The sequence below is a fragment of the Dromaius novaehollandiae genome, chromosome W, assembly GCF_036370855.1.
Source record: "Dromaius novaehollandiae isolate bDroNov1 chromosome W, bDroNov1.hap1, whole genome shotgun sequence".
NCBI classification, from domain to species: domain Eukaryota; kingdom Metazoa; phylum Chordata; class Aves; order Casuariiformes; family Dromaiidae; genus Dromaius; species Dromaius novaehollandiae.
The window spans coordinates 36,235,170-36,262,787 of NC_088130.1; the positions used below are offsets into that span (position 1 = coordinate 36,235,170).

Here is a 27,618-nt window from a genome sequence, read left to right on the forward strand (position 1 = left end):
CGGTGGTGTTTGAAAACTTCCTAGCTAATACTTGCTCACTGATACAGCTTAAACATGATACAGCACCTAGCTTAAATACGACTGGACACCTCTGATAAAATGTCAGTCGTACATCACCACTAGTGGTCAACTGTACACCAACTACTCTTTTTAAATGATGTTAAGATGTGTCCACAATAGCTGCAACATCAAAATAAAAATCTAGCACCAAACATATGTTTAAACAAAGAATTTTGTCTGAAATGATAGCTTGTGATTTTCCCATGCTCTGAGCTCACGAGAGGCTGTGAAATGCTGTTTGCGCAAAAGTGAGCCCAGGCTCTTAAGTTTGGAGCAACAGGATGAGTGCCTTCCTAATTTCATGCAGAAACACCTCTGTTTTGTATTCTGGGTAAATCTTATCTTTCTTGATGCTAAAGCACTTTGAACTTTCATACAGTCATGACACTGGATAGTCCTGATTAAGATTGGCAGTTTACAATGTAGTTTTATTTTATTTTTATCTAGGCATGACACTCAAATAGCTATCCAGTGCTTCAGAAATCCAGGTAAACCAAATAAAGCAAAGACATCATCTACAGCGTAAGGTTTTGCTGGCAAAGATGTATGAACTAAGAGCTTGAAAAAGTCCTTCCCCACCCCAGCCAAGATAACTATGTTAGCGAAACCTCTGGTGCCATTTTTTCATTGCTATTCCAACAGAAGAATGCTTTTGTTGGCTTAACTTATGTCATTTGGAAAGGTGACACAGCTTCCTGCCAGAAAACCTCCTACATCTCTTTTCAGAGGACTCTGCTGACACAGACACATGGTAAAGCTATAGCAGCAAAAGTTCTTCTGCTGTAGTCTACTGTACTGGAGGTTTAGGAGTGCTCATGCACTCACAACTACCCAAGTCCAAATTAATTGTGAATACAAAATGAGATACAGTTTAGCAGACTGTGCAGATTTTTAAAGTATCATTTTCCTGGGGTACATCTGCTGCAGTGGACATACCCAAGCTACCTTTAAACAAACTAACTTGACTATCAGATGCTCTTCAGCATTAGTTGCATCAAATTCTGCATATATTTAGGCTGCTTCTTAGCAGCACAAATTGGCCCTTATGGAGCTTCACATTCCTAAGATTAGACCAGCTCTGAGCTTTGTATATCAGAAGCAAGCCAATGTATCTGTAGTGCAGTCTGCCGCATAAGAACATTAACAATTAAATTGTGATCAAGCTTCGTTGTCTGTTCCCAATTGAGATAGATGGAACTTGTTCACATTTTGAAACTTTTTTTCATGGTAATAAGACTTACAGACTTTCCGCAACTCAGAACTTTATTTCTGGGGTATGAGATTCCTGCTGTCAAGAAGTACCAACTGTCTAATTCTACATACCCCAGCTGACTCCAGCCTCTCTTTCCCGAAATTCACTGTGGTTCTCTAGCAGATCAAAGACAAATATCCCAGTAACCTTCACAACAGAGATATCTTGAGATGCATTAGAAAAGAATGATTGGCTTTTGTTTGCTTTAGTTGTGCTTTTGATGGGAACGTCTTAATCAAACCCTGCAATGTAAAACAGAGAATTGAAACTGTGCCTTCTTATCTAACTTACAGTTTCCTTGCAGACCAAAAATATATACAGAGTGCCAACATTTTGTCTTATTTTTAAAGGACAGGTTTCAAACTCATATGGGTGCTCAGTAAAGAGCTTTTATTAATGTTCAAATCTTGCAAATGGTAGCATCAGATACACAGATATCTAGAAAGCACTTGGGGAAATTCTGCAATAGTTTTTGAGCTCTCCGTTCTCCAGATCACATGTTATGTAGGGTAACTTGTTAGGTTAGATAGACTAATTCGGTTTGGTTGTAGCTGTTGTAGCTAAGATGAAATGGACCCTTTCTAAGCTTTTTGCCTGCACGTTATTCCATCAAGTTTGTTAACCCCAAGTTATGTGATGGGCTTTCTACTGAACTGTTAGACTTTGTATTAGCCAGGTCGCTCTGAGGTTTGTTAAGTGAGATGAGCTAAGGCAGACTACCGTGACTCCAACCTTGCCCACAAGCCAGCGTTACTGCCATGCAGTGCTGTAACACCTGCTAGCACAAAAGCGTCTTTCTACCCACAGGAAATGTGTGTTTGGGAACTTGGTATTCTGCAGGTTATTGCAGATCCTTGAAGCCTTTTCTCCTGTAAGTTCTCCATCAAGACACTAGGGACAAGAGAAGCTGGAGAATTGCTTTATTAAGTTTAAAGTTTTAATAAAGCTGAAGCCTGAGGCTTTTATACTAGAGAGCTGTAAGTCTTATTTGTACTGTTCACAAAATAGTACTAGCAGAATTTTGTGTACAGATTGGTTTTGAGGGTTTTTTTGTACTGAACTGTGCATAAGGGAGGTGACCTTTGCACTTTTTAAAATTTGAGGTGTTTTAGAATTAAATATTTTTCTAATCATCATTGATTTTAAGATCTTATACCCTAAATATAAGGTATGTGTGAAAATTTTCCATTGAAATTCTGAAGCAGAAATTAGTTTACAGTGTGAACAGTGACAAGTCCTAGACTCCAGATGCTCCAAAACAATCTGTTCTAATATGTCCATGCATTATTATTCCTGTTATAGTGTGATTTATTATTTTATAAAATTATCATAATTGTAGATGTACCATTCAATAGATCTTTGAACAAAATATCCAAACGTACTTGGCAGTGGGTATTCTGTGACTGTTTCTGTAGATGTTTTCTTTTGCTGTGTAAAACCGGTTTATATCAAATGCTTTGTCTACTGTAAGCAGGGATTTTATCACACATTTATGGATACATTTAGGGAAAATTATTCTTGTTACTAATTGAAAATGGAAACTAGTTTAACTTACTTTGGATTATTTATTATCCTTGCTATGCTGTTCAAGTGTAGTTGCTCTGTAATTCTAATCCCTAATGAATAATACTATGTGAAGACTTGAGGATCTGGTTCATTTCTAAGATGTGCAAAAAACTGTGAATATTTTAGAAATTATGGAATCCTATCCAGGAAGCTGTGAAACAACTCGGGGATCCCAGCCCAACAAGCTTGCACTACAGACAAACAGTAATTACATGCCTCATGATGAAGAGGAGTCTTTCTCACTTAAGGAAAGACATTCGCTGAAGTGCCAGTGCTTGAACGGACCAGTTACTTGGTTTGTATGACTTTGAGTGTAATGAGACTCGAAGGCATTCTTGAAAGAGGGTGGACACATATCAAGCTCCCAAGAGAGCACATGAAGCTGTTAAGAAAGAATCTACATGTCCTTCTGAAAGCGTTAAGGAAAAATTGTCCTCTTCCACACCAGTCCCGGTGAGTGATTTCTCTCTTCCCTTTTACCATTGCTTTTACAAATATTTCAGAGTCCAACTGGTGCTGTTTTGATCCACTATAATTTCTACGGCAAATTTGCTCCACTGCTAGAAATCATTGAGCACATTTGGATTGGCACTTTCGGTTTAGTTTCCTCTGAAAGGAATTCAGTTTGAACACACCAGAACCTCTTAAAGACTCAAACCAGTATGAAGCAACTGGAGGCAATGATTTGCATTAAAAATTATTTTTGCTCCAAGCCAAATGCTTATTGTAGACATATCCATTCAAGCCCAATGCATACCGTATAAATTCCATGCCACAACTGAGATGGCAATGGAAGACAGGGGAAGTAGGTGAAAGGTTTTCTAAAAAGTTCGAGAGAGAGTGAAATTTGGGGGCATTTCTTATTTTTATCATATCCATTTTTCTTCATTCCTAATTAGAAGCAACTCAGAGAAGTAAGTATCCCCAAAATCACACAAAAGCTTTTAAATCCATAGTGATGGAGGGTGATTTGATTGCTTGAGCCCATAAAAACACAAGTGGCATGCTTTAACTTTCTTTAACCTTTCTCAGAAGTTTCTATTTTTAGCCTTTTTACATTTGTTAGAGTAGCTATGAAGAGTATGGGAATGATGCTGTGAAGAGTTACTCCCACAGGCCACTTACCTAAAGTCTAGGGTATCAATGGATTTTCATGTTTGCGAGATCAGACCTTTAAGTTGCCTTTTAGCATATTCATGCTTTCATTGTACAAAAAGTGCTATACTGCAAAATAAATATTGTATACAAAAGATGTATTTTATCATCCTTTCTAAAATATATATATACACTAAATGTATTATGTAGGTAATATGTATATAAGATACTGTTTCATACACACACTGTACATAATGAAAGTAATATTGTGTGATTAGAAAGTTATAATAATTGTGTATATAACTTTAGAGAAAATTGTCGTCTGATGTTACAGACAGTTTAGCAGTAGATCACTTGTCATTAAATTGACCAATAAATAGGTAATTAACATATTTGAATTTAATAGATGCATTTTTAAGGGGTTTCAAGTTCTTGCTTATGTAAGTGGTAGAGTCTAACACTTGTGTGAATAGATCATTGACGTTTTCCCTGGCAAAGTGAAGGAACAAATTTTCAACCATCTGGATAGAGATGACTTTCGGAAAGATGCCTGAATGTTTTCTAATTTGCCGTAGTGAACACTGGTCTAGGACTTACCACTATAAGGGAATTAAATATGAAGCAATGATGATTACAAAAATAAATTTTACTGTTACTTCCTTAAATTATTCTTAACAAAGGTTAGTTATTTGTAGCAAGGCCTTTTATTCTTCTACGTAATGAGATTATACATGAAATATTTTCTATGTGAATGTATGTGTTTTTGAAGTCATGGAAGTCTATGAAAGAGGATAACATTTTTCTTCTTTCTTAAAAATCTCTCACAAACTGGGGCTGGAAGGGATGCCTGAAGGCTAGGGAAGCCTGCCTTAATCACAGCACAATACAAGGATTTGTCTTGTGGAGGCCAGGAACTAAGAGGAAATGTGTGTGTGTGTATGTGTGCGTGTGTGCGCTGAAGGAGTTGGGCAGTTTAGAGCTAGTGGGCCATGGGCCATCTGCTTCGGCCGTGGCACAGCCTGAGGAAGGAGCACTCTCAGGCTGCTTAACTGGTGCATAAAAGGTGGCCAGTCCCAGTACCAACATAGGAAGCAATCAGGAGAAAATCTATCTGGAGAGACTAGGGACTCCTTTCCAGTTGTCAGGATTTCCCAGCAGAGAAGGAACCCAAAGCCCTACATTCAAGCTAAAATGGAAATTTCAGAATAGAAGAGATGATAGGGAAAGTTTAGAGGACCCAGAGCAAACTGGGTCCTTCAGTGCTGCGTAGTGAATGAGCACCTGAGAGAGAAGGCATGGCATGCTTCCTTTGAAATCATACAATTGTATCAAATTGGAGTGGCAGCTGGCTGTTAAGCTTGAGCTGAGCGTTAACTTATTTTACAGTTGCAATTTTATTCTGCTCACTTAATTTTTAAAACAGGCATGAATTCAAAACTTTTCTTAGAAAATATAAGTACATTAGTATGTTTTAATTGTGAGCTATCTATCCATTGAATTTGGAGCATTTACTGAATATTGAGACTTTTGTGGCCAAAAGTGTGTAAGCTTTTCATATCTTCTCACAGAATAAAGTATGATCCCATATAAAAGGGTCTACTGTTTAAGCATCACCTGGATCTGTTCTTCTAGGTTATTATTATCAGCTAATATCCCATTGTAACAGAGAACTTGAGCTGTTATAGTAGAATTGAAATCTCCTGTGTTTGACCTGACATGTTGGAACATTTCTATGTCACTCAAAGATGGCTGTAGTCAATTTGTTTTTGTTTAAGTGACGGTTATATCCTTGATTCTTGCTCTATTCAGTGTACTGTTTTTGTTTATTTTTTCCAAGTGGGCACATAAAAGAAGGGATGCCTACCAAAGCTTATTTGTTTTGGATTGGTCATAGAAAATTATGTAACCAAAGCTCATTTGATCCCTTTAGTCCTTCATTTCCCCCACTGCTGCATCAGGGAGCCGTTGCCCTGACCCTAGCCAGCTCTGTGGCTGAGTTATCAAAAAAACTCACATTGTCTACTTACTGATCTCAATGAAGAGAATAGCGTTCTGCAAGATGATACGAGACAGGAGCCCTCAAAGCTGTACCACTGAACCCAACGACTGTGCTGGTTATCAGGTGTATCCCAAATGCATTAGAAGAAAAAGCTGTTGGTTTCTCACTTGGGTCCTCCTAGCTCCCGGATGCCTACTATAGAGCGTTCCTGTGTTACTTACTGTGTCTGCTGATCATCTGTCCGCTGGTAATTATGTGCTGGGATTTTTTCCTGAACTTGATTCCATGGGAATATTTTCTTGTTCAGCTTTTCCCATTCTGGCTTTTCAGCCCATGCTGTATGTGATTTACTGCTACTTCTCTCTTACGCTGACAGAGTTAAGTAGGGCCTATTTCTTCACCGTGTGACTGTCATGATGGCTATGCAGAGGATCATCGTTGTGGGCATTTAAGGCATTGGTTGCAGGTAGAATGTTCATCTCATCAGTTTAATCAAGTTCGAAACTACTTGGTGTGCTCTTCCCCCTTTCACATGTGATCCAAAAAGCAAAGACTACGTGTGCCATGTGAAGAAAGATTAGGAAGAGATGGTGATCAGTGGCTCCTGATGCTTGCATGCAAGTAGGGAGGTTGAGAATAACAAATTTGAATGATGGCTAGCCACAGAAAGGGAACTACACATCTGTATTTGTGATTTGAAGAAAAAGATGATGTTCTCAGGTGAACTGGATAGCTAATTTTTGATACAGAAATATGAGACAAAATAGCTTGAGAGAAGAATGTTCTTCCAATGCAGAACAAATTTTTTTCCCTCACTGGTCTTTAGCAGCCCTTCAGAAGATTTCAGGAAGTCATACTGGAACAGAATGAGCTGGTGATGGTTTTAAGTTTCCCTCAGCATGTAATAGCTCCTAGTAATTCATAAGTGTATATGCTTCAGGGACAATGATTTGCCAGTTTTTATTGGCTGGTTTGCTAGTTTAAATTATAGTACTCTGTGCAAGGTGGTGCAACCAATAAGTGCAGAAATGCACAATGCTGATACATCAATATAAATATGTACAGTGTGTTTATTAAACTTAACCAATATACACTGATAATACACACTGAATTAGCTAGTAAAATTTAGTGTGAGTTGGGTGTGCATGTCTTCCAGGTCTTATTTTTAGACACCTTTTCTTTCAGAGAGTTTTTTTGCTACAGTGTCTCTGAGCCATTCTTACGGTAAGCATATGAAACAGGAGGGTCGGGTATGAACTGCATTTGGTGCTGGATTTAGGAAAAGGCTGGAAATAGAGACTCCTACAAACTCCTAACAGGACCTTCAGCAAGCAGATGCTGTCTTTCTGTTTAGAAATGGAAGATGATGTTGCCTTATCTGTTAGGTGAGGGTACAATAGTTGTGATGGTTGGTAGGAGAAAGGACTAACCACAGCCCTCCCAAAAGTATAGTGGCTTTCCTCTGCAATCAAAGAGTGATTTCTTCCTTGATCATCATGTGCATGTAGTTTTGCCTGATAAAGAAGGTCGTAAAGTTGCAGCCTAATCAAGTAACTGTTTCATATGCCTTGCTGTTCTTCCTTTGTGACCTGGACTAAACAAGCACAAATAATCACTGGCCAGAATTTAAACAAAAGCAGAGAAATTATTGTAGCTGTCTCTTTATTTTCACAAGGCTATGCCTCCTTTTCTGTCGTCAGTCTGCCTTTCTGAAAGATTTTGGATCCTAGAGCTGTTAGAACCTGCCTCCACCCCACACTGAAGTCATTCTTCAGATAGAACTATATGAGCCCCCACATTTATACAATGGTACTCATGATTCTGGTCAAGTCATGGAAAGTGGTGGCTGGTCAGTTTAAGGAAAGTTTGTGTGCTCTGAAATGTAATTTGCTCCACTTTCAGGCAGGAGTAAGCTAGGCAGTAGAAGGCCATTTCTAGTGTACTGACTATGTGCCTGCATAGGACACTCTCTACATAGCGCTAAGTAGCTGAAGCTCTGTAATTTTACTCCTCAGCTTAGTGTGCACTAACTTTCCTATTGAGACCAGCCTAGTGATAGTTTCTGATCATTATGTTCTGTAGTGCATTTAAAAAGTCAATATTTTCATACATTTTGGAGAAGTGGACCACATTTGGGGTCTGATGTGATCATAGGGAAATCATTGTAGATGACGTTTGTAATGAGTGTACGTTCTGTTGAAATAGACTGGTCGAAGGTCTGAGTAAACCAGCCCTTTGAGACGCAAAACAACATTTATGAGTGCTTGAGATGTGTTCTCATAGCTTTTGGGAGAGGGATTATAATGTTGATAAGAATCTTTGTTTTAAGGCTCCACCTTCCTCTAGAGCTCTGGGATTTCACCCTCTGTTAAGCAGAATCACTGGCAATTCTTTCAGTTGCCTGAGAGATTAGTTATTCTTATATAAGATTTCATACTGGAGTTCTGGAACTTTGCATTCTATGGAATTTTCCCCTCTTCAGTTGAATTTTTCTGTATGTCTTCTTTCTTGGTACAAAAGGGGAAGACAAGTGTTTTAACAGTTAAAAGAATGAAAAAAATCTGTTTTGCACAGCTTTATGTATAAAGTGAAACCTAGAGCTCAGGCTGAAAATGCCAGTATTATGTTATAGCTGAGTGAAGCTCATCCTTTTACAATAGATGCTATTTCGTCCTAAACATGTAATCTCCAGTTTTGTCCTGTCCTCTGAAAGTCCTAGAAATTAAATGTGCCCCACAGGAGGGTAACTGATGAAAGAAACTAGGTCTGTGGAAAGGCTTCCACATGAAGAAAAATTGAAACTAAGAGTTTCTTAATCACGTGGAACTGACATCACCAAAGGTAAGATACTGGGGTAGACAGACCCCTAATTTTATCTGGAATGGGAAGTTCTACATAAATATTATCTGGCCAATAATGGTGAATGTTTTTCGTTTAGGATATTGGATTACACTGATTTTAAAATACACATAACGGAAGCAAAAGGCAAGACACAATAGTTCAGAATATCATAATGCTGTTAAGGTAGCAGTTATGCAGAACTGGAAGTAAGAGTATTCAATGAAAAGGACTCATGTGTGTGATATTTCAAAGAGATCAAGATTGTATATGGTATTGATAAATGCTACTTTTGCATCAGAAATCTGGATTGAGGTGTTTAGTTTCCAATGCAAAAAATCATTCGCATCTCCATGGTAAAAGTCTTTTTTAGAGCAGTGTTTTCAAAGATGCAACCTGTATGCTGAAAAGCGGTTACTAGAGCATCAACAAAGAATGTCTAGTTTTAGAAATATTGTATGTATTGCCATTTATATGAAAGGAAGCTGAAAAAAACGTTAACTTTAGTGCAGTAAACATAGTGATAAAGACACAAGTTGCAAAGTACTGGTTTTATAAGTATAATTCATTATACTTTCTTTGATCCAGTGTTACAAATTAGGGTCACTTGTGTCAGGAGATTAAAACCTTTTTGTCTGTCTTTGATATCAAACTATTCTTTTTCAGTTCCTTTTATCTTGCAGAACAGCGCTGTGCAATAGAGCTACAGCATCTTTGTCAGTTCATTCGTGTTATTTGCAGCAATCATTTAATTGGTTTTAGTACTAATATTATTTAGTCATACTGTCCTTTTTAACAACAGAGGCTCTTTAATATCCTAAAAATGTTGAGAGGCTCTGGTGTTAGCTGGGTAAGCATATATATAAGAGAGACCACAGAGAATTTTGGGACCATGGTGGGAGTGCAAGTAGCTAAATTGGATAGAAAAAGAAAAAACCCATACAAGTCAAAGTAAGATTGTACATCAGAAAAACTACAGCAATCTACTGAAAATTAGTAGATGATAGTCGTGAGTAGCTTACAGTGAACCACGGGTACCAGCTTCCCTGAAGCACAGAAATAGGAACTTGGAGAAACTTGTAAAAGATGTCCTCAGGGAATCTTCCATTTTTTCACTATGATACCTTTAATCCTAGAATTGTCAAGCCACATGGAAAATAATAGGACTGAATAGTTCAGTTAGTTAAAAGTTAGTATTATTTCTTTTATCAAAAACATTAGGCCCTTCTGTATTTCTAGAGCTGTTAGGATTTGTATAAACTTTAAAACAAGGGAAGTCAAGTGCTGAACTTGTATTACTTTTTCTTTTTTAATTTAGGATCATTATCTGTGACTAAGCAAACGCTATTCAATAGAAAGAAAGCACTTAAAGCCAGTATTTTTTAACAGATGATTCAACGAGAGGCAGAAGTAAAGAATAAGGTAACTGCTGTGGCGTTGACAGACTCTGTTCACAATGTGTGGCATCAAGAAGCTGGCAAAACTATTCGAGAATGGATGCGAGAGGTGAGACTGTTTTTTTTTTAACGAGTTGGGGTATATGCATCTGTATAAGACTATAAATATTACTTTATCTACTGACCTCTTTGATTTCTTTAGGCCAAGAAAGAGAGCACAGTTATAGAACAGTGGAAATTGTGTGTCTAGACCCGCCCCTAAAATAGAGATTAAAACCATTTTTGAACTTCAAAACTACCAGTCAAAAATAATAAGAATCGACTCCAGTGTTTCTTTTTCCTGTACAGCAATATAGAATATATGCCATAATGACACAAGCATGGTCTGATAACTGGAGCAAAGTCCTAGGGGCACTCCACGCTTTTGAGTTCTGCTCCTGACTTACCTGGTGATGGTGGAAAAGACCCTTTCAGCTCTTCGTGACTCAGGTTGCTGATTTGTATGACTGGCAAAGAATTTTTTCTCTCAGCAGCTTTATGAGACGTAATTGCTTCTAAAGTGCTGTGAGATTTTCTGATGAAAAGGCAGCATATTCTTATTATCACTGTACAAAAGGAATGGCTAGTTGGTCCAAGATTATCTGATGTCCATTGATATGGCCAGCAAGCACACTTTTCCGCTCTTGGGTGAAGTATGATGGAATGCATTCATCATTCATTTTAATGCTTAAATAGGGGATTGATGAGATTAAAAAACACGATTTGTAAAGCGAGACCAGCTACACTCTTGTTTATGAATCTCTTTTCCAGGTCAAATAAAGCTCATATTTGTGTATTCTACATTCCCGTTTCAGAATGTTAAAATAATAGTTGTATGTGGCAAATATAAAATAGTTTATCCTGAACTTTCTGTTAGATGTGACTTTTTCCCGTGGATTTAGTGAAACATTGTGTATAGACAGTCTATTCCTGACTTAACCTTACAGTTTTATAGGCCATGACTGATGGGAATAGAGAATCACCTGGGATGCAGTCTGACAGCTCTGACTTAAATGTTAAAAATATAAAGAATGGTAACCCCTACAGGCTCTGTCAGAAAAATCCCCATTTTCTTTATGGGAAATCAAAACCTTAAAATATATGTTATGTAGTAAAACTGAAAATTTTAAATCCTGTAATTTGAATCTGACAACTCCATTTTTCTTTAAGCATTTACTCTGAATAAGACAAGTGCATTACCTTTAATTTCATTTGCAGAAAGTAGATCTTAAAGAATAAGTTAAATGATTAATGGCCTAAAAAGTGGATGGAGTGTCATAACTTACATTAGCATTGAAAATCTCCTGTAAGAAAGAAGAATTTTACATATGTGAAGTGTGGCTGAGTGGTATTAAGACTAGCATATCACCTGGATATCTCTTACTTTAATCAGGTTTAAGGCTACTGGTAAAATGAATAATAATTAAAATATACACCTCATTGCTGCCTGTCTGTAGGGCTAATTGCTGTCATTGAAAGAATGAATTGTTTAAAAAGTAATTCTTCATTGAAGCTATCTCTCCTGTATCATTGGTGGCCTATTTTTAGTACCTATAGAAGTCATGATTTTTGAATTTATTAAGAGCTGTGATGAATGATAAAACAAATCATCCATTTACATATCTTGACACTGCTTTCGAGAATACTTATTTCTTACAGGCAAGTGTCACATTGTATATAAAAGCTGGTTAATTGTGTGCTAATCTTCTGTATTATCTCGAGCTGTCTGATGTAGTATTCTATCAGTAGTTAATATTAATTTTAGTTATTTCAAATGAATATAATACTTCATAAAAATTCTACTTTTATAATGTCTACCATCTTACATTTGCAATTTCACATTCAGCTGTTAATTAAAATTATACATGCAAATTATAAAATGTATATCTGCTTTAAACCTTAAAGCCTTTGTGAAACATAGAAATACTACAATTTTAAACATCTTTGCTAAAAAGTTACATTACTGGATGGTGTGTTTGTTTTTGTGGGGTTTTTTTCCATCTAGTTCAATAGTTTCATTGATCTGCTGTTTCTTACAAAAATCTGCCATGCTTTGTGAACTTCACTTTCTAATCTCAGACAGCAACCCTTCCTTTATGTTGTTCCTGCTCTCCCTGGTCCCAGAACAGTAGGGTTGCCTTGACAAATCTATTCAAAAGCCATTCCTCAGCCTTTATTGGTGGGGACTGAAGCCTTTGAAATTCTCTCCTCACTGCAACACAGCTGACATCTTCTTCCAGACAGAATGAATTAAGGAAATACAATAAGACACTTGATCTACCAGTCAAGGATCTTTCCACAGTGAGGACGGATTCCATGGTGCACAACTAGGGCGGCAAACATCTACAAATACACAATACATGCTTGTTTACCAGAATAGCAATCGGCTATTTTTACAATCATGATTGATGGGGTGATTTTTTAGAAATCTGACTGAAAATTCATTGGGTCTTTCCAAAAAAGTTGTTCTTTTTTTTTTTTTTTTTTTTTTTTTTTTTTTTTTTTTTTTGCTTCTTTTGATGAAGTTAATCAGGTTTCCCGAAAGGGAAAACTTAGTTTTGTAATAAGTAAAGCCATGTAGATCTTGTAGTTCAGCTGGCAATCCTATTAAAAATGTATTTGCTTTATAATTAAATCTTCAGTTCAATAGATTTGGAATAGTTTCAGCATATTTTATTAAAGGTGTATTATTTAATACTTTAATTCAAGATCTTCTCTGAATAGATTCCATTTAGAGTAAAATATTTAAAAATTTCATCCTATGCAGAGATTCGGAAACAAAAGGTAAACGTAAATGCTCCCAGAATATAGTTCCCCAAAGACCAGTATTTACATTTTTAAATGTCCATACCAATTCATCTTAGCTATATTGGCAGTTATTTGAATATTAATCTGCTATCATGTTTGCTTTCGCTCAGTTATAATTTGTTGTTTTGTAATTTTACAGTCATTCTCTCCACAGCATGTTCCATCAAGACACCCTGAAAATTTTACCTCTTAATATTTACAGGCAAGCAGACAGAGGATTTATGAAAATACTTTTTTAATAAATACAGAGGGCAATGGCTTAAAATGCCTCTGTTGGTCCAATCACCTACTTAATTCCACTCACACTCAAAGCAGCACTTAAACACGTGCTATTTAAGAATATTACCAATTTGTTCCAGAATTATGGTCTTACTCTTTTTACTTATTTCATATGATTTAAGCATCAGTTAGTATCAGTAAGCCAACTTAGTTTATGTTTCAGTCCCCATTGGGACTGCAATTTAAACTACGTGCAAGTTTGAGTATTTTGATGTGACCATTGTCTTTACTTACAAAGTCTGTATTTATTTTTGCTTTAAGTTATTGGCTTACCAGAAAATTGTCTGTCTAATATTACAGAACTGTTGTAACTGGGTGTCTAGTTCAGAACCACTAGATACATCAGTAGAGTCCATGTTGCCAGACTGCCCCCGTGTCTCTGCAGGTATGTGTTTTCATTTGCAGCAATTGTACACAGACGTTTGTGCCCATGAGTAACTTGGTTATTTAAAAATACAGTTGTTTTTTACTTCATTTTAAGCCTTCTGTGGCTGAATATGGTTGAAAGTGTATGACTGACTGAATGCTGTTATTTTATATATTTTACTCTTTGTTTTTCACTTTGTCCAGAATTCAAATTCTGTTGTTTGTTTAGAGCTTATATTTTATAGTCTTCTCTTTGGGTTTAATTAAATAATGACTTATTATAAATGCTTAAGAAAAATTATAGAGATCATGAAAACTGGGAAATTCGTGATTTATCACTCAATAGACATCTAACTTTGTGTAGACAAGAAGAACATTTTAAGAAGATATGTTAATGAAAGGTACAAGTGAGTGAAATACGACACTTTCCTGAATTCTGATCAACATAAATCTGGTTTACATAGCAAATTATTTACAGTCTCCAAGAATCTTGGTGTGAGATGTCTGTTGTTCTGGAAATACTCAGCTACTGGCTTTCATTTGTGAATCCTAAATCATAAGGAACACATGAAATAATATACAGAGCACTTTGTTAGTGTGTAATATCAAACAGACTAGTGTTTATTAACACCAGTAACAACCCAGAAATTAGATGTAGTTGTCAGTGTAACAGGAAAATCTCAAATCTCTATGGTAAAGTAATCTAAAATACAGAAAGCTGTTACTGAACTTTCATGTTTTCCTAAAAGCCATAGGTAGCATATTTTTGTACCTATACACTTTTCCTACAAAATCAGGTTCAAAAGAACATACTGTCCATACAATATTAATTTAAAAGCTGGGACGCAGTTTGGCCTCGCTGTCTGAGATGCACTTGTTCATTTGACAAGTGATTTGACAAGAGATTTCTATCTGTCTAGATACGTGAGGTTGTTAATGACACCTAACCCTGCAGATGAAGTTTAGTTTACAGCAGGATATTTTTAAGGTTTGGAAAATGTAGTTGTACTTTACTTGAGAGCTCACAACACCAGAGACCTGTAATCATATTTGTACTGTGGAGGTGGGACCTAACCATGCAGGTCGTCAGTTCTGTACAGACTCAGCAAAATGGCATTCTTCAGTGGTTAGGGAAATGAAATATTTCTAAAAGTTTCATAGATTCCAAGTTCATATACCAACTTTCTGCTGCCTTTGAGAAGACTACTACAATTTAAAAGAAAAATATTTCTCAGTAGTAGAATTCTTCAAAAAAGAATTAACTTTCAAGTGTGTGTGTGTGTGTCTGTGTGTGTCTGTGTGTGTGTGTGTGTGTGTGTGTCTGTTGTGGAGTAGCACATATTATAGAGGTCATTTTGGTCAGGTAGGTAGGTGCTTGGGTAGCAACCAGTCAAGATTTACAGTACAATTGCCAATACTGAAAGTCTTCTGTTGGAGCTTCTGTTCCATTTCTTTGTAGTGTGTATATATATATAAAATAAAGTATATTTCATAATAATTAATTATATGATATAAAAGAAGTCCTAACTGTTATTTAAAAAACAGACTGACACTTTGATGGAGTATGAATAAGTCTGAATTTTACATTTCTGCTGAGGAAGGGTTGCAGTGGGCATAATGTTTATAATCCACTAAATGTGAAGTCCCAGCTCCACTGGAGTCATTGGCAAAAATGTAATTTAGTTAGGGTAGGGTTTTAGCCAGTAATGGTTACAAAAGTTGGCTGTTTTGAATTAATGCATACATACTATGCCACTAGATTCAGATTGCTGGTGAAGTTTTTAGAAGTTTTTGTAACAGAGTTTGGATAATGATTTAAATGTAAGTTAGATATTATCATCTTGGTTCTTTATAAATAAAGGCAGTTTTAAATAGTATAGCTTTGTGTGACTATTGCTGAATTACCAGTTTACTCATGTTATTGTTCATATTTCTTGTATTCATCCCTTGTATGGGCAACTGTAAAATGTTTACAGAGGAACAAGCGAATAATTCCTACAATGTTTTAATATGAACAGTGGCATAAGTCTACATTATAGCTGTGTGTAATAGATTGATGAAGTGTTACTAGATGTAGGAGCACTAGTATTTAATGTAAGAGATTTTATTTCACTTATTTTCTGAGAATTGCAGTACTGAAATAGCCCACACTAACATACTGGCAGCATTGCCCTTAGTATTTAAACAAATAACAGTGAGAGCAATAAGAGCAACAAGAGATTTTTTTAAATAAATCCTTTGCAGCTTCACTTCTCTTTTCTACTTGGAACCCTGACTTTTATTTGTCATCATACTGAGAAGTAAGTTTGGGAATAACTGCTTCTTGGTCCAGTCTCATGAGCCAGTGTTTCCATAAAGGATCTGATATTCAGCCATTCAGCATTTGGGGATTTATAGGCAACCTCTGTTTGTTTGTGAACAGTCTGTATTTCAGATTATGTTACAGTGTCTTGCTTGTATTTTCCTGACAAAGCACTAGAGAGAAACAAATGGCCATCAAACCGGAAAAACGACTTGTATTTCCAGATAGAGTTGTTCAGGCTTTTGATTAGAATGTTATTAAGTAATTAAAATGTTTGCCATAATTCATTCATGTCTTATTTACTCACAAAGAGGAATGAATACTCTTCAATAACTACACATTGTAAGCATGAAAATAACAATGATAGAGACAATTCTGGAGAAAGCAAGCCCCAGTAAATCCATCCTGTGGCCTAAGTAACTCGTTGTGGATAGAGCTGGGTCTTTTCTCAGTGTCCCAAGGATTTGGTTACATGCTAGTGTCATAGCATAGTGTCTTCCTGCAGCAGGTTATCATCACACAGAAGAGATTATCTTCTAAAAATTCTCATTTAACCCAGTTATCCTATATGCTGTACGTAATCCTAAAAAGCTTCCCATACAGTATTATGAGATGTCTGTGCTAGCTCGAATGTCTTCTGTCAGATCTGGAGCTCCTGTTCGGGCTGTCGGTCAAACAGCTGTTCTTCTTGTTACCCTTCCTTGTTCTTTCCAACAAGAACCAGAAATTCATCCTCTGCAGAGAAGAATCACTCTCCCTGAGCTATTTATCTTTTACCAGGGCGAGATTGGTGGGCGTCAGTCCCCTCTGTTACTTCTCTGGCTCACAGCCCTCTCTAGTTTCCAGCTTAAGTGTGAGCAGTCACACAGGCAGGCTCCTCAGTTGCTGCTCCAGCTGTCAGCTCTTCAGCTTGGAGGAGCGAGCCCTGGGTAAGCCTCCTGCCTTCCATCCAGTCTTGGCAAACTGTCTGCTACTCCCTTAGCCTTCGGCCCTCATTAGGGACCTCTGTTAGAGGTCCCTTTTTGTATCATCCCTCAGTCCTGATCCGTTTCCCTAATGGAGTCAAATCAAGATACCTCTTCTGTCTCAGAGAAGATGAATCCATTTCCCATCTCTCCAAAGACATAAGCAAATACGGGGTGGGGAAAGGTAAATACTTTAAAAGCAATTATTACATTAAAGATTGTTACATAAATGATGTATGAGTCTTATTGGATGGGAGATTGGAGGTGAACAAGTAATTTGATACAGCCAATGTGATTGAAGCTTTCACAACAGGTGGTATCATGCTACTGCTAACCATGCTTGTACTTCCCTGCATATAACATTTCTGAGACCTTACAGTGTGGCATCTAGTTCTGGAGCAGGGGGTTCACAAAGTCTTTAGGAAGCCATCCTATTGGAGCAGGTGCTGCATAGGAATGGCTTAAAGTGAGGCTGGGGGGAAGCAGGTCCATGCGTTTTGAGCTGTGTCCATCTCTCTTGCAATTCAGGAGTTAAGCTGCTTTGATTTCAGAATAGTATCTACACGTAACATTATCCTATAACAGATGTTGTGGTAAATTTTGCCAGGTAAGCATGGCCTTTGTTTTCCTGAATGGTGTTATCTTTGGGTGTCTCACAGGAAGCACCTTAGTGTTTGCATAGGATGCATTCCTTAGCTCATGTATTTCTGCCAATGTTATCTTTTTGTTTGGGAGAGTGGATTAAACTTTGCAGTGTTTTGCCAAAGTGGATAGGCACCAACACTTATTTACATAATCAAATAAAAGAAGTTATTGTAGCATTAGAAAAAATGAATTGCCTAATCAAATCCTTTTAAAGTCTCTCTAGTTGACCTCCCAAATCACTAGCTATTCTTTAAACAGTTGCAGCGAATGTAGTTAAAACATCATAAAATAAGGAAATTATAACATCAAAAGACAAACAAGATGACACAATGGAATGAAACATTGACAGTAATCAAGACAAGCTGTATTCAAGGAAGAGCTTAGCCTTGAATATATATCTCTATAATACCAAAAGAAGTTCAAAAATGAATTCATGTAGCTAAATAAAGTGGACACGGACTGGCTGCAGAAATACAAACGCTTAATTTGGGGGAACAGATAGGACCCATGCCAGAGGTGCTGGGGACCAGTTTTAAGCTTTTAACTGTGAATGGTATTCTAAGGCAGTCCCCAGATCCTATTTGCTGGTACCAAACATCAAGCTGGACTTTATATGTTATATGTAACATTTGACTTCAGTTAGGCAAAATTTCCGACTAGTGGCAAGCACAGCTTTTTTACTTTGAATTCAGAAGAGATCATTGCAGTTATTTCTAACAGGCTGCTGCAGGTGTTTGTGGGGATTTTTACAGGTAAACAAATAAAAGGAAAAAATTACCTACCGTAAGCACTATTGCACATCAATGAAGAAAACATGGTAACTGTAACTAATATTCAAATAAGATGGGGAGGGGGTTCTTGGTATATTTGCCCTAACTTCCAAAAGATCCTACAGAGTCACACCTGAACTGTGTGGTATGCTGGAGAGTTGTGGAGGACTGAGTTAATACATGAGATGACTGAGTGTGGAGGGGAGAGAGTGGTAGTCTTCTAAGCTCAGGTAAAACAGTAAGCTTTGCATATGTCAGCACAGAAACAAAGTAGTTCACATTGCACAGAGGTTCAGAAAGTTACTGTCTTGCTGCTTTGCCTTTTTGAATCCCTTGAACTTGGCTCCCCCTTGATGCAGCTTCAGTTTTCCTCAGGCTCTACTGTGCTGTTTAAATATGTCTCTTTCTGACTAGAGGAAAATGAAAGTAGTGTTCCCTCCCAGATAGCATCTATTTGTGGTACCAAAATGGGAACTCACAATAGATTGAGCAGATACGCAACCATCTTTCATGCAGCCAAGAGCCATTAAAGCTGAGGTTTGAATTCCCCACATCGGTGTTGCAACTTTACTGCGATGGATGGTACAGTTTATGCCACGCAGAACTGCTGTTTCAGGCTTTCGACATCTGAACTGTCCTATCCAGTAAGCCCTTGCTGCAGCGTGTCCTCAGATCCTGGTCCCCCTTTACCTCTCTGGTTGTATCATGCTGCTGATGTGAAATGAGCTTACATGGGGAAAGAGGGCTGGTAGTTGTTTCTGACAGAGCTTGCTCTGACAAGGAGCTGGCTGTCATCCATTGAGCCTCTCAACTCAAACATAGCCAAAAACATTCCTGCACGTGTTAAACACACTATGTACTTTGGGGCTTGGGGCTTTTTTGGAGATAAATGTAAGAGACTTGCAGTTCAAAACAAATGAAAGATGAGATTCTACAGAGCTCAGTGAAAAACAGGGAAAGCTTGTTACCTGCTGTTTTTGAGTCCTTGGCATAGCCTGATTTAATATCAAGACAAGAATATGGTACTAAACAGTCCCCTTCAGACTGCTGCCTTGTGCTAAGTAATAGAATAGCATCAGTAATCCTTCAATGGGGCTACAGCAAATTTAAGTAAAGTTATTCTGGACTGTTAGATCTGCTAAAAAGCACTGATCAAAGAAACTCAATGCATAACTGGTACAGAAAGCCTTTCTGTGGAACAGAAAACACACAGCACCACCTGTACACGTTTGTGTAGAACTCAGATAAAGCCCTTGCTCCAGAGCTTGTGCTGGTAATGGTGAAACCAAGATTTCATCCATTAGATTCCGGAGGTGATTTTTATAAGCTTTCCCTAACAGCTGCTTTTTGCCCACTTTTCTAAAAGTTCAATTTTGTATTTCTATAAAAAGGCCCCATACAGTCATAGACCTACCCCATGCTGTGCAAGTTGTGGGATTCAGATTGATCCCCAGTCAAGTTAAATGGTGTCTACACTGCTACAGAGTCCGTACTCAGAGTTAATTACATAAGTGAGGTTTATGACAGCCATAGCAAAGTACCAACTTATTTTTCTCTTGTTTTTTTCCTCGGCTTTAATTACACCACACTAAACTGCCAGTCTTAAACATTTTTGAATCTTGCTCACAATAACAGGGCAGAAGCAACCATGAGCCATATTAAGCACTCAGACAATACCTGACTCATCCCCACAGTGCTTTTTAGCCCAGTTTACCAATGCTTCTGACTTTTTACTGTTTAAGTTTAATCAGTTTGATGAAGATAGTTTTGTACTATATTTTGACATCACTGTTTTATGACCAGTGATAGGTATCCAATAACTTTAGTAATTTAAGAAATAAATACAAAACCATGTATATTTTACAATAGGGCAGATTAGACAATTTACCCATTTTGTTAAAAATATTACATTTGCATTCAGTAGTCATTCGTGGAGGTTAAGGTTATGGTAATCAGTGCTTACTGTAAACCTCTTTGCATGCTATGTCTTCATGTTCTCGTAGTTCTGTCAATAAAAGCTCTTCACTTAGGAGAAACGATAGTCAAGTGATTTGTTTTAAGGTACCAATAGCATTAATAGCACAAATAGAGGAATGCAGGAATCTGTGAAGGTTGCTTCTTAGCTTTATGTTACCATTTGTCTACATGCTGGGCATCTTGGTCATACGCTCCATTTTTGCTGCTATACATTGTCGGTCAGGGATTGAAAATTATCATGGAAACTTTGAAGCATCAGCTGATCTTAGCAACAGCCCTGGCAGTTGCTGCACATGTGCACTAAGTCCAACTTTAACTAATGTCTTCTTAGTGTGGAGATAAGTAGTTTCTCACCTGCTCCCGATTCTTCAAAGCAGGTCTGCATTTAGTCTTCTGCTCAGCCTCAGGTGTTTCAGGCAGCTTTTTGTTTCATGTATGATACTTAACTGGATGTGAGCTCGTACGGTGTGTTTTGAGTAGCCTAGCTTTTCAGTTCTTTGGAAAGGACACGTTCTATAAAGACCTGCTAAGCAATATTGCAGGTTCTTTTCCAGAATGTCAGCACTTCAGAAGTAAATATGAAACTGTGAATTTGGAGATACTGACTTGGATTACCAGATGTTGCAGAAATCAATTTTATAGCTTTGTATGAGCAATTAGGTGTTTGATATATGGTGGGGCTATTATTTTTTAGGACAAAACACTCATATTCATCAACTGTTCTATAAAATAGTTAATATGTATTTGGGGAAGTACTCATATTAGAGAAACTATTTTATCAAGAATTATTCTTGTACTCAAACATACCTGTTTATCATTGCATTTTTTTAGGGTACAGTGAACTAGTTGCAATGATGTACGTTTGCTGTGGAGTCCCTTAGGCTGTCTTTGACTGTGGTAATAATGAATAATGTAAATTATTACAGCCAGATATTTCCTATAATATGTTTGACAATGGTTAGACTGCTGTGACCACTGCTTCCAATACTACTTAATATTGTCTGATTAGTTCTTTGTATATTGCTATCTGTCCTCAGTCTTACTCTAATGTGTGACCGCAAACCCCTGGGTTCAGAGACTTTGCGTTCTGTCCTTGTGCTTCATCTTAGCCTATGCAGAAGCCAGCCGGAGCATACAATGAACATATAAGGAGCAGCCTGTCCTCTATATGGTCATGTTGTTAAAATGCTTATACCTTTGCCCCTTACTGGTACTTACAGGCACAGTGTCAGTACAATGAGTAATGAATACATTCATGTTTAGAATAGGCAGATGCAACTTTATTGAAGATTTCCAAATGACAGTTTAGAGAGACACTTTAAAGACTCTATGATAAGTATAATTCAGTTATTGCCAAAAAGTCGATCTAATATAAGTTCAGTCAGCACTAGTTTTGTCAGTTGAAGGGGAACAACTAAAACAGATGATGCTTTATCTTCTAACTGGATCAAAATCCTTCAATAGGAAGTGAGGGTGGGATTCAAATTCACTTATTCCTCCAGGGCATGTCAGAATATGCCCTAGCAGAAATAGATATTTATCCACCTCCTGCTGCTGCTTGTGATTGCGGCAAAAACTTTCTTTACATAATGGCTTGTCACCACATTTTTATACACAATTCCTTCCTAGCCTCTCAATGCAAATAGGGAACGTTATATCAGATGGTACATTTTGCTCCTTACTGCTTAATTAGTGGGTTAAGGTGTTGTTTAAGTGTGTCTTCCATAGGGCGGAAGACATGGCCATACTACTCTCTCTTTTCATCTCCTCTGAAATATCTATAGGCTCCAGTCCAGCAATAGTGAAACTCTTTACATGAGTCTCAGTAAGTTTTGACCCAAGTACTTTATGGACTGAGGTTAAATATTAATCTTTGTATTCCAAGTTGCATCCACTTACTCTTAGTCATTTTAAAGGTGTTTTCCATCTTTCATCCTCAGTAGCTCTGTGAAGCCAGAACATCTATAGAGATGGGATCAATAATTTTTCATAAAGCCTCGAATTCTGCTAGAACTTAAAGCCTGTTAGGAACTGTTCAGGCCTCTGAAAGATGTAATCCAAAATTTAATGCCATTTTTTTTTTCATTGGCATAATATCCAAAAGACCTTTCACATTTCATCTTCCATTTTCTGTTGGAATCCAAGTTTGCAGATTTGGTAGAATTTTTTAAAATGTTTCATTCTAATTTGGATCTACTTTGGATCTTTTTTCATAAAACCATATAGTTTAGGCCAGGAAGGATGTTTAGATGACTTAGTCTGCACCTTTATTTAAAAGTCTTTAACCAAATGCAACTTACAGATTTCAGCATAAAACCAAAATTTAAAGTATGTATGTCTTCCAGAAAGTCATTCAGTCTTGGCTGGAAGGATTCAAGAGGCAAAGAATCCATTGCTTCCATATGTCATTTGTCAAACTATTAAGAGGAGCAGCTTATTTCCAGTTTGACTTTACCTGGTTTCAGATTCCAACCATTCGTTCTTGCTATGCCTTTTTCTACTAAGTTAGAGAGACACTTAGTACATGTAGTTTTTCTCCTTGTAAATTATTTACTGAAATCAAGTCAACTCTAATTTCTTTTGAGAAACTAAATAGATTGAGTTCTTTAACTCTCACTGAAAGTTACTTTCTCAAGGTTTCAAATGGTTTATATGTTCTTCTGTGGCCTCTTCAGTCCTTTAATATTCCTTTCTAAAATGGACCTGTCTTCATTTCATTAACACAATACACAGAGTTCAGATCTTCACTGCTTTTCTTATGCTTCATCAACCAAGTGTCACATCAGACCATTTTTTCACCATATTGTAGAGAGTCTGCTTATAAAGGAGCTTGACCACCATCTCCTGATACCCTTTTTTGAACTGCTGCTCTTCATCTTGGTTCTGAAGTATGGTTCTGAAATATTGCATGTAGTTATTCTTAAAGCAAAGAGATGAACACACGTAAAAAAACCCACAAAAATAGCTGCAGTCCTCCTTGTTAATAAGCTGTCTGCCAATCTTCATGTTTTCATTTTTTTAACGCCAGGGAATTTATATTTACTTCCTGTATTGTTAAATAGCCTTAGGACTGGTATCAATCCCTATAAACTCCATCAGTAACATCTCTATTAAATGGTAGTTTCTCCATGACAACTACATTTGCAGATTACTTAGTCTGCAAATTCTTAGGATTATTGAGTAGTATTGATTGTTTTAACTTGCTTTCACAAGTAAACAAGAATTCTGCAGTTCGTGCCATTTGTCCCCTTCTGAATTTATGAAACATTGATCAATTTGTTCCTAATTTGAAGTTTCAGTTATAATTAAGTTTCTCCAAGTTCTGTGAAAATAGTTGGCAGTCTAGAGGAAGAAGTTACTTTTTAATGGCTCCATTGAAGGAAAAGGAGGAGTCGCCCTGGTGTTATGCATGGCATCTGAGAATGATCAGCTAGCAAAGCAGCAGTCAGACGACCAGCCAAACATAGCAGGCATGTGGCTCCAGAATAATCCAAAACATATAGGGTCCTTGTTCCAAGAAATCATGTTTCACAAGAAATCTGAGGGGAACAGGATGCAGTTGCTGGAAAGGAAAGAAAGACAAAAGTCCATAGGAAACCTGGCTTCATTTGTTCTGCTGTTCAGAATATTTGGAAAAATATATCAAATGTCAGACAAAAATTAGTGTACTCTACTTGCATATCAGTCCTTATAACCAAGGCATGCCAATTCATGAAAGAGTGAAACTGAGTTTGTTTAAGACTTATTTTCCATTAAGTCACATTGACTTAATTATATTTTTGTATCTTAGTATTTCATTAATAGATTCCAATATCATAGAATTGTAAGGCTGAAAGAGATTTTTAGCATTTATCTACTTCAACCAGCAGCCTAAGGCAAGATCAGATATTCATATGTCATTTCCTGACAGATGTCCATCTAATTGGTTCTTTAATAGTCCTGTGATGGAGATGCCACATCCTCCTTGGGCAGTCTCCTCCAAACTTCACCAGCTTTACCATGAGACAATAGTTACCCTTGTCTTTCTTGTTGTGTACACACAAGTTCAGGAGCAACTGGATAAGCAATGATTCCACAGAAAAAGACTTATGGAATTTAGTTTCAGAAGCTATGATTAGTTAGCAATGTTGCGATGTCACAAAAAAAGAAGTCTCTTACTGAGATAAATAATTGGAAATGTAGCTTATGAAACTTTTGTAGTTATCCTTCCGTTCTGATCAATACTGGTGCAGTCTCAGATGGGAAACCATGTCCTGTGTTGGGTATTGCACCCTAAAAAATACCTCAGTCAGTTGAATACAGTGGAGAGCATTGAGAATAATTAGAAGTCTAGAGCAGATGACTTGCCATGAAAATTTGAATGAATTCAGATTGTTTTCCCTAAAGAAGAGTGTGTTTTCTGGGGAGAGAGAAAGGTTACGGTAAAATGTCAAAAGAGCTGATTCTTCATGTCTGTGCTAGCTATGACAGGAATTTATGAGCCTATATACCCATTCTTCCATTATTTTTCCTGAGATTTATGCCAGGTTAACCATGCAGCTAGTCTTTTCTGAAAGTTGGATTAGGATTTTTCCCTTTTTATATAATTTCTCTGCTATTTTAAGTTTTATTTAAAATGAACATCAGTGACCCGTTAGCCATTTTATGATTCTTGAATACAAACTCTGCAAGCCTGGTAATTTAGAAATATATATCCCTGAGTAGATACTGATGAGTGAAATAGAAGCTACTTCATCAAACACTTTGCCATTTTTTTGCAAATAGAAAACAGAAATACATATTGAACAATTTCATAGTTTTTTCTACACTGTTATTTACAGTTTCAGCATCTCCATCTGAAAAGGGACATTTCTTTGCTATGAATTGCATTTGTTGCTTGCATATGAAAAAAACTTCCTCATTGTACCAAGTTTGCCAGCCATAGATTGGTATTCCTTTGATAACTTTAGCTTTCCTTATCATCTTTTTGTACCAATAATAAGCTATTTCCACTTCTTTTTTTTACATCTAATGACTGATTTCACTTTTCCACTGAACCAGGACTGAAGCTCTCTGGTTTGGGTTTTAGTCATCTGACAAACTTTTTAAGAATATCTTTCATTCATTTCTGTTCAAATATCTTCTCTTGATTAAATTTGTTAATATTTTTCTCTACCTTGAAGAAGATAGCCTTTTGAAGCACCGAGCATATAGATCGCTGGCTGAGACTTTTCTCTGTTTAATCAGACTGAATGTAATTAGGTCAGGGTCACTGGCCCTAGGCAAGCACCAATTTCCAGCCCAGTGATTTCATTCATCTTTATCCATCATAATGCTGTCTAAAATGTTAGATTCATGGAGAGCATTATATCTGTTTTGATAAAAAAGATTCATAATTTTTAAAAACACTAATTTTGAGTTAGAACTGGCCAGAAGGGACCAACGGTATACATCTTCTGAACTGATGTCTTGCATAACAGTGAGGCTTTCCATGCATCACAGCTATACGCTTAAGGAGGAGCCTATCGTAGTCTCTCGTAGGTCTACTCCTCGGCTAAGGTAGACTGCCACAAACCTCCCAAGCAGCATCTCCTCTTGAGCTTTGTTAGCATGCTAGCATGCATGCATTAAAGACCCATGATCAGATGAGCCTTCAGAATAAGTAATGGTGTTTTTAGACTAGAACACGATATCCTCACCACTTTTATTCACTTGAATCATCCTAAATACATAATATACAGACATTTTAATACTTCAGGAATACAAATTATCGTAACAGCTGTCAGTAATGCCAATTATATCAAATCCCTGGACAATAAAAAGAAGTATTAGAAAATCTCCAAGCAATGGCACAGAATTGATTTTAAAATGTCTTTTCTTTTCCATCTTTGCCACATAAATTTATTTGCAACACATGGAGGTTAAATTTATATCATATTTGCCTTCTTAGCACCCTGCCCTCAAGTTGCTAATTTAACAGTTTTCTGCCTGCTCCAACTAGCTTTCAGCCGAGAAGATTAACTTCCCAACCTGTGAGATAACCAAGAAATGAGAAACATGGAGCTCCATGATGCCATTTTTAGAGGCCTTTTTCACAGTATAACTGCACTTTGAGCTTTTTCCTATCAAGAAACATTCCTATATTTGGAAGGCCCAATTTTCTGTTGAGAGGACTTGTCATTTTCTGCTAACCAGTGTCAGCAACTAATCTCATCATGTTAATGTACAGGGACAGTTAAGTGACTTGTTTTAAATGCATTGTGATTGTAATCTATTAATTAAAAGCAAAAGCAAACAACTGCTTATAGCTAATGTTCAGATGCTGATTATTTACGTAAATAGTTTTAAGGAAAAGGCTAATTTAAGTGGGCGTATTACATTCTTATATTTATGACATGAAAACCATACTCTGTGTAATCATTGTTTAAAATATAGATATATCATGATTATGAATCCTTATTTATTCCAAGAAATACTTTAACCTGATGACCTACATTTAATAAATAATTTTATTTTAATTACATTCTAATTTTAATGTCAAAGAGTGGAATAGGACATTTTCCTGTATTAATACTTGTATTTTAGGTAGATTTACATGTCTACAACATCTTAACAGAGAAATAATCCACGTGGTTAATAGAGTAACACATATTTCAGATTACATTCTTTATTGCTGCTGTGAGTACAGTAGCTAGTTAGAAGGCAAATGTCATGTACTTTTGAACAAACACTGTCTTAGCAAATATTAAGTGCCCATCATTACTTTTAAGGACAGAGAAGACTCTTCTCTTTGTTAATTTGATCTCTCTGCAAATGAGACATTGTATATCGAAATTCTGGTTACTTTTTCTGAGATTTTTATGTTGCTATAGCACTTGAAATGATATATGTTGTAATATATAGCATGCATGTATATAATTTTATATTACATATAAATAAAAATCAGATATATTTGAAATCTGAGGCCAGCTTTTACTGTCAGAAACTCACATGAGGGTGCGTTTGAGTTCTACAGAAAACTTACACATGTGTATGAGGGCAGACCTTAGCTCTGAATTTGCTTTGCTAGACAAAACAGGTTATATTTATATCTGTGTGTGTTGTTTTCTTCTTTGCCTCCAAAGTGATCAGTGATTTTATGTCAGAGTTTAAACTGTATACTAAACTAAGTGTTAAACTAAGAAGAGCTTCTCCTCTGGTGTATTTTCAGTCTTTTGGAAATTTTCATTTGCACATTTGTGCTTTGTGTGAAACATAATGATGGTCTAGCCCTGCCAGAAC

At 36.7% G+C, this 27,618-nt stretch overlaps 1 protein-coding gene across 6 annotated transcripts in view; it reads left to right on the plus strand.

The window, feature by feature from the left end:
* LOC112980274 (cotranscriptional regulator ARB2A homolog) overlaps window positions 1-27,618 on the plus strand; it is a 275,231-nt gene that overhangs the window by 186,106 nt on the left and 61,507 nt on the right. For all 6 annotated transcript variants that reach the window (XM_064499853.1, XM_064499856.1, XM_064499851.1 and 3 more), the window contains 2 exons: window positions 10,200-10,316; window positions 13,634-13,718. In XM_064499853.1, coding sequence (XP_064355923.1) covers window positions 10,200-10,316; window positions 13,634-13,718 — 202 coding nt within the window. The remainder of the gene's footprint in view (window positions 1-10,199; window positions 10,317-13,633; window positions 13,719-27,618) is intronic.